Source organism: Octodon degus, unplaced genomic scaffold (genome assembly GCF_000260255.1).
Source record: "Octodon degus isolate 3935 unplaced genomic scaffold, OctDeg1.0 scaffold00001, whole genome shotgun sequence".
In the NCBI taxonomy this organism is placed as follows: Eukaryota; Metazoa; Chordata; class Mammalia; order Rodentia; family Octodontidae; genus Octodon; species Octodon degus.
In genome coordinates this window covers 6,920,803-6,929,125 of record NW_004524577.1, presented here as the reverse complement: position 1 = coordinate 6,929,125, position 8,323 = coordinate 6,920,803, and the positions used below count along the sequence as shown (strand labels likewise).

General features: G+C 43.8%; 1 protein-coding gene across 3 annotated transcripts in view; it reads left to right on the top strand.

Annotated features, from left to right (window-relative positions):
* The window catches only part of Xpo6 (exportin 6), a 138,867-nt gene that overhangs the window by 73,415 nt on the left and 57,129 nt on the right, over window positions 1-8,323 (top strand). For all 3 annotated transcript variants that reach the window (XM_004622903.2, XM_004622902.2, XM_023717006.1), the window contains exons 8-9: window positions 253-379; window positions 6,727-6,836. In XM_004622903.2, coding sequence (XP_004622960.2) covers window positions 253-379; window positions 6,727-6,836 — 237 coding nt within the window. The remainder of the gene's footprint in view (window positions 1-252; window positions 380-6,726; window positions 6,837-8,323) is intronic.

Sequence of the window (8,323 nt, the reverse complement as noted above, 5' to 3'; positions counted from 1 at the left end):
AAGCACTGGGATTGCAGGTGTGCACCACCACACCCGGTCTCATGGCACACCGAGGATCAGACCTGGCCGCTGCGCTCTGCCTAAGCAGGTGCTTTAGTCCGCTGAACTATCAGGCCAGCCTTGTATTCTTAACTGAAAATATATTATAAATCCTCATAGTTACCTACTGAATGAAATTTGGATTGAATATAAATGCCTTTCTAAGGTGGTGGCTAGAATTTTTATGTTCCCTTTGTCTTCGTGTCTCTTCAGCTACATTGAGAAGTTCACTGACTTCCTGCGGCTCTTCGTGAGCGTTCACCTGAGGAGAATTGAGTCCTACTCCCAGTTCCCCGTGGTGGAGTTTCTGACCCTCTTGTTCAAGTACACGTTTCACCAGGTAAAGCACTAGAATTGTTCATGCTTTCGGAAGGAAATGTCTTCCTTGTTATTTCTAGAAGCTTTATTTTATTTCCCAAATATTACTTACGTAGTACTTAACACATACCGTTTACTGCATTTGATCTTAGTGACCCCAGGAGGTAGTACTATGTATGCATTTTACAGATAAAGACACGAGGCACAGGGAGCAGCCTGCTCAGAGCCACACACAGCGTCAGTGCTCTTAGTTGCTGTTGTGGCAGAGACGCATAGGCAGAAACCAAGTTAGTTAGGTCTTTTAATTCTGTGCTGTAACTGCCACCAAGACCCCCCACACGTGTCATAGTGAAGCCATGAAAAGCTACGTTTTGGAGGGGTGCGGTTTCATTTCCTGTTTAACAGATCTTATTGGAGCCCTTCTATTTCAGGAATGAGGCATAGAGTGTTCATGCGTAAAATCTTTGCCTTCGTTGAATTTATATTCCTGTAACTATCTGTCTATTATATTATATGTGTATGCATATAGTTTCAAAGCTTTGTTATGATAGTACATATCATAAAATTCATTCATTGTAATTTAAGAGCTCAGAAAATTGATAGAGTTGTGCAGTGGTCGCCATACGTTGCATCACATATTCCCTCTTCACCTTGTGTGTGTGTTTTTAAAATACACTTTTTATTAAAGTATGGTATACATGTAAAGATCAAATAATACATGTGTAGCTTGATGAATTTCCCCAAATAAACACCCATGGAACTACACCCAAGTCAAGAAATTGAATATTACCTGCACCCCAGGAATCCCCTTCTGTCCCCTTCTTTGAGCTACGTTCCTCTCCCTTTTTTTTACAAGTAACTTCAGTCCTGACCTGGACACTTAAGCTGCTGAGCTATCTCCCTGGCCCTACTTTTGCCTATCTAGAGCTGCTTTATTTTTTAACATTTATTCATTCATTTTATGTATTTGGTATAGGGTCTTATTATGCAACTCAGACTTGTAGTGATCCTTCTGTTCTCAGCCTTTCCAGTGCTGGGATTACAGGCGGGCGTGGTGTATCCCACTGAGCCCAGACTCATTGGATGGCTCAGTGCACCCCGGGGGCAAGCCTGACTTGGCGTGTGGGATTAGGGTTTCAACCCTGGTCCCTGCGCTTGCCAGAGCAGGTGCTTAGTCTGCTGAGCTATCTCTCCGGCCCATAGAGCTTCTTTAAATGAAAGTATATGATGTATGTTTGTTTTGTGTGGGTTTTTTTGGTTGTTGTTTTTGGATGTTTTGTGAGCTTCATCTGTGTTTTCTGTGTCAGTAGTTTATTCATGTTGACTGTGTGCAACAGTAAGTTATCTGATAGTCCATATTATGCTGCTGATTTGGCCTTTTGCACTCTGGGTAATCTTGAATCATTCTCCCGAGACATTTTTGAGGTACAATGGTAGTTCCTTCCTGTTGGCATATGTACCATGGATGAGATTGCTGAGTCAGTGATGCCATTTTATTTTAAAGTTAATCTTTTTAAAGTTTTATTTTATTTGTTGGATTTTTTACAAGAGTTTTATTCCATAGCCGAAGCTGAATTTGAACTTGGGATCCTCCTGCCTCAGCTTCCTGAGTGCTAGGATTACAAATGTGCATCACTGCGTCTAGCCAGGCCTTCTGGCCTTTTTCTTTTTCTTTCTTTCTTTTTTTGTGCTGGGTCTCACTATGGAGCTCCGCCTTGTAGTGATTCTCCTGTTTTTAGCCTCCCCATCTCTGGGATTATAGGCACACAACACCATGCCTGGATGGCTCAGTGTGCCCCAGGGTGGGGCTGGCGTGGCATGTGGTACCAGGGCTTTACCCAGGTCCCTGCACTTGCCTAAGCAGGCACTTAGTCCTCTAAGCTATCTCACTGGCACTATTCCGCCTTTTTTATTTCTTTTTCTTTTTTTTTGGTACTGGGAATCAAACTCAGGACTTTGCGCTTGGCAGGCAGGTGTTTATACCTCTGAGCTATTTCCTCTCCTATCCCATCCCCTTCTCTCCTCCCTCCCACTAGTGAGGCTAGAGGAGCTCAGAGTCTACCTTGAGGGAGTTGTATATATGTGAGTGGGGATGTGGAACAAGGGTTTGGGATGAAGGCTAGCTTTTCTCAGAGAGGGATCTGGTACATAAAACTGAGAGTGCCCAGTGTGGGGGTGAACTGCCCTGGGATTGGTGAGGAGAGTGCGTGGCAGCTTCAGAGGAAGACCTGAGCTTGAAGTGTCTGGTGCCTAGTAGAGGGGTAGGGAGTGCAGAGCATGGAGGAAAGGGGGGGCTTAGCAGACCGTGAGGGTGAAGAGGACGGAAGGGGTGGTGAAGAGATTGTAGGAGGGTGAGGATATAGGAGAGAAAAGCAGAGATGGCAAGATTTGAGACAGTTCTAGAAAGCTCTGCGTGGGACCAGGAAAAGAGAATTGAGAGTGTGATAGGTGTCTGAGACTAAGTGGGACTGAAATGAAGGATGGTCAGTGCTGAACTCAGGAACAAGGGCTTATGTGGGGAGAGGGGCTTACAGTTTGCTTCCTGTATACAGCGGGCTTGCTCGGGAAGGCAGGTCCTGTAGAAATGGGAAGGGGGACGAGAGATGGAAGGAGGGCAGAGGGAAGTAAAGAGTTAAGATGTGCGTGCAGGTGCTGGCTCCCAGGTGCACACAGTCAGTACATGCAGCACGCTACACTGATAAACACCAAAACTAAAATGGGCTTTAACAAAATTTAAAAAAAAATGTATTTGGTACAGGGTCTCACTGTGCAACTTGGACTCGTAGTGATCTTCCTGTCTCAGCCTCTGCAGTGCTGGGAATACAGGTGTGTACCACAGCGCCTGTTTTGGTGCGGGGGCCTCGCACTTGCCAGGCAGGCACTTAGACTGCTGAGCTGTCTCCCCAGCCCGTAAAATGGGCTTTTAAATGTATATATGATATAGAGAAAGCCAAGTGTATTTACAGCTTGGGGGTGCATTTACTGACAGAGCACTTGCTTAACAGGCATGAGGCTGTGTGTTTTATTGCCAGCAGCCCTTCTCCAGGGTATTGTATAGTTCTGAAGTCTAATCCTTATACTTGGACCCAAAAGTTTTGAGCTTTGATTATTTCTGTTTGGTTTGTCCTTGGAAAGTTGTTTTAATTTTCTCAGGTTATATCATGATTACCAAAGAAGAGGGCTGCAGCGGAGGGAGCCTGCAAGGCCTTCCCCGGGGTCTTGGGGTTCTTCTGCTAGACTTCTCTGTGGTGGTTTTCTATTGACCTGAAAGTGGTCGTTGCTCATATTTATATATGGGGAAGAGACTTGTGATGAGAAGAAAACGGGAAGCTTCTTTTGTTCCTTTACCTGGAGGTCCTTTCATCTGCACGCCCTTCTCTCTCCTGGCCTCCTGTATGAGAATGTTCCTTTCTGGGCATAGGCTCCCCGGCTCTAGGAGTGGGTGTCTTTGACATCTAGACCAGATTGCACTTCTAAGCATCAGGTAGAAGAACAGGACCCCAGAAGATGCTTATTGTGGGACAGACAACCTTTCCTGGAGAGGTAGAACAGAGCAGAGGTGGCACAGTACACCCTAGGATTAGGGCCTCGCTGTGAAAGAGTTCTTTTAGGTAGAATTAAGAATAAGAAGTTAAGTGTTTTCAAGAAAGACTGTCAGGTTTTCATTTGTTCACTAAATGAATTTACTTTTTGTAAGCTGCAGAGTGAGGAAATACGTTTTTTCAAGTCTAGATTGTTATTATGAGTATACTAAATGTTTTTGCCTTTTCTTTCTCAATTTATAGAAATGATCAGTTCTCCCCTGGTGTTTTTGCCTCCTCTTATTTGGCTGCCTCAGGCTGCCTTAATGGCGGGTCTGGTGCAGCCTGCAGAGCTGGGGATCAAACCGTGGTCCCCTGCGCCTGAGTTTGCCCAAGCAGGCGCTTTAAAAAACTGAGCTAACCCACAAAACCCTGCCTCCTTGTGTGTGTGTGGGTGCGTGTGTGTGCACGCGCGTGTACGCGTAACTCCGCTTGCTGTTGAGCTCTTGAGGCATCTGTATGAGCCTCTTATTTCTATCTTATTGTGCCTGATTGCACTGTATCCCCACCAGTCCCTGCTAGCCTTGCAGGTTTCACTTTGCCTTCTTTAGACAGCAGTGGTCAAGGGGGGCACGGTCTAGGGGACTGATGCTGTTCCTTGGTTGCTTTGTTTCTTAGGCAAATGACTTTCCTTCTGAGTTCTGGTTTCTTAAAGGTGGAAGAAAAAATACCGCTTTCAAAGCCACCTTCTAAAGATCAATAGACCAATGCAAATGAAAGCAAAGCACTGCAAATCAATTGGACAATGAGCGGAGGTATTACATATTAGATTTTTAAAGAAACCTGTTAGGATTTTCAGTAACCAGATATCAGTGCTGGGATCTGAAAAGGGTACCTGATACAAGTACATTTGAAAAATGGATCTGTGAGGGCTTGGAAAATTTGAGTGACTCCAAAGGTAGAGTCAGCCTATCATCTTCATGATTTTTTTTTTTTTTTTTTTTTTTTCCTCCGAATGCCTTCAGGGCAGATTTGGCTGGCTTGAGTTGTGGGGATCGAACCACAGCAACCTGAGCCTGACTGCTTTGTTGAAACAGCCACTTAAAGAACTGAGCTAAGGGGCAGGCCCCCATCTTCATGATCTTAATAACTGGTATCCTCAGCTGTTAGAGACCAGATCATGGGTAGCCTTGGGGCAGCACATAGGCCTCACTTGCACAGCCTGTGGGTGTGGATTGAATTGTTATAGTGTGGTATACTGGCTGCCTTTTTTAGGAACATCCTCCCAGCCTTGAGCCATATCCTCAGTTCAGAGGCTTGAGAGTGAGTGTACTTATGAAGTATTTGTCGCCACCAAGGTTGAATTTGTATGATAGCTTTTTCTCCAGAGCACTTCCACAGCGTCAGATAATTCGGGTTCTTGGGGTGAGGGAGGTGAGGGTATTTTCCGATCAAGGGAGGATGATGGGATGACTGACTTGAGGGAATCTCAGCAAGCAGAGCCAAGACACAGTGACGTCCCTTGGAAGGACAGGTGGTAGTGGCTTGGCTCCTGATGGCCTGCATGATTCTTCACATGGTGTTTTAGTTGGTTTTCTTGGTTATTCTCCTGGTTAATCTCATGCTCTGGACATCCTAGGTTTGGCCAGGTATGGAGTAGGGACAGGAGTTGGTCATTTTGTTTCCTGAGGTTGTTTGTATCACACCCTGATTGAGCTGTAGACTTAGTTCTAGTTCCACTCTTCTGGATATGAGGTTGGAGTCTGCTTGGTTTTTTAAATTGCAGTTTTTCTGTTTGAGATTTCAGCTTGGTTGTAGAACTCTGAGACATACTGTCTACACTTATAAATACTGTATTTTCTTGGACATCAGAAATAGAAGCAACCTCATCCAAGAAGACAATGGCCTTATTTCTTCCTGTATTTCATCCTGTCCCCTCCCCAAATATGTGGTTCAGTGAGGCAGTCTCCAGCAGAACTAATGGCTTTTTGTGGGTAGGCAGAATTTGAGTGGCTCTGTGAGAGAGGGGGGCCACGCATTAGAGCCTGAACGTGGGTAGGACGGGCTGGGTGTTGGGGAGGGTGAGGCTTGAATTTTGCATGAAGTAGAGTTCAGAGGTCTTAAGAAAGTTAACAAGTGTACCAGTCCAGGACCCACGACCTTAAAAAGACTTGTTTCACACTGTCTGTCTCTGTCAGCAGCTTGTTCAAGGTTGCTATTGGCCTGTTTGACGCTGCTACTTTTGCAAACAGCATAATTCCCTGAGGATGATACTTAACAGCTTCTTTTCAATTTGTTATATAGGAATACTTGTAAATATTATACTCCTTACCTTTATTGTGTAAAATTGTCGCCTTAAAAACTACTCTAGCTTATTTTTGGCTTTGAAATGCTTTATGGTAGAAAGAGGATTGGCTGAGGGAAAAGGGGTTTCCTGTCCCTGATCTTAAATACTCATTTTTTTTGGATCTTAGTTGCTTGCTTTCTAAGATAGATTTGAATTGGATGATCTGGAAGAGCTCCCTTTATTGTTGTCTCAGATGTTGAGAAAGGCTTTGCTCAGTGTTCTGTGTAATTTGGTTTGACTTACATAGTAGCATCTCCCTAATGATGTGTTCCATGGCACCCTTGTGGTGTTATGATCATTAGGGCCCAATGGTGAAGACTTGACTAAAAACCACCAGTGGTGTGGTGACCAGGACTGGGGAACCTAGACCTGTGGTTTCACCATTCTGGTAGAAATAAACACTGGGGTGTGTGTGTGTGTGTGTGTGTGTGTGTGTGTGTGTGTGTTTAAGCAATAGTTGCATTAAGTAATTTCATTGTCTGGATTTCTTTTGTATCATAGCCTACTCATGAAGGTTACTTCTCTTGTTTGGATATCTGGACACTCTTTTTGGACTATCTGACAAGTAAAATAAAAAGTCGTCTGGGAGACAAGGAAGCAGTTCTCAACAGGTAAACCCCAGAAGCTCATACCTAAAAACAGTCGCTAGTGCCCATTGCGCTTGTGGCCTACGGGGCATCTGCACAGCTGGATCTCATCAGGGAAACCAAGACACGTAAGCTGTCCAGGCAGTAGTGCCACTGAGCATTTTCTTCTTTTAAATAACTTATTTTCTGGAAAGAGGGTTCCCCCCCCCAATTAAAAATTAATGTGTATTGTTAATTTTCTAGGTATGATAATACTTTTGTGGGATTTTTTTAAAAGGACTTTGTTTTAGAGATACAAATAGGTATTTACTGAATGAAATGATATAACATCTGGGGTTTACTTTAAAATAATCCACTGGAAGGGCCAGCCAAATAGCTCAGCAGATTAAAGCACCTGCTTAGATAGACGCAGGGGCCAGGAGTTTGATCCCTGGGCTTGCCGTGCCAGCCCCGCCCCCGAGGCACGCTGCAACATGGATTGAGACTGGGCGTGGTGGCATGTGCCTGTAATCTTAGCACTTGGGAGGCTGTAAACAGGAGGATCACTGAGTCCGATCTACGTAGTGAGACCCTATAGATCCTATAGACCGTATTCTAAAATACCCCCCAAAAAACCAACCAACCAAACAAACAAACAAAAAAACATTGGGAGTAGAAGGAGAGTGGTTTGATATATAAGAAATGGCCATGTGCTGGTGGTTGATGTTGAGGCAAGTTGATAACTTGGGGTTCATTACGTTCTTACTCTTTTTGTATGTATTCCACAAAATAAATTGCCTAAATAAATTTAAAAATGCTCAAAAAGTTATTTTTAACACTAGGAAAAGATATCAAAATATAAGTAGGCTCTGTAATCCTGCACTGCAGAGGCAATTACTTTTGGTGTGTTTTTTTTAGTCATAGAAAAGTGGGAAACATGGGCTTATTGTGCACAAAGTTCATACTCTATCGCGTAGCATCCAAGCTTTATAGATGTCCTAAGGTGACCATATATGATAAAAACTAGAGGTAGGAAGTTAGACAACATTTAGGTATCGTTTTGTTATAGTTAATAGGAAAGCTGCACCTTGGGATTATTATAACACCTCTGGGCAGTGTGTGTCCGGACTTGTCATTAGGCTGGCAGCGGAGGGGCAGAAGTAAGCATCAAGGAGAGGTGTGCAGGAAGTGGGCAGAGTTACATTTGGGTGATGGGAATCAGTATGTCTTCTAGCTGTACTGTAGAAATCCGTTACTACTTCAGTGGGAACATGCCTTCTTGCTAATACCTGAAGTGTAGAGATTGGATAACTCAGATACAGGGCTTGGTGTACTCTGTAGCTTTATGTTTGTTTTAAATTGAGCACTAAGGAAATGCAGTATTGTAATTGTAACTTTGCCAATACTTATATCTAGAGGCCTGTTGCCATTTTTATCCAGTGAAATTTTTGTTCCCAAGAAAGGCAGGATTACAAACTTTTTCTAGCAGATTGAGTTGGTGTAGTGTGTTCTTAGTTATCAAAAATACTCAT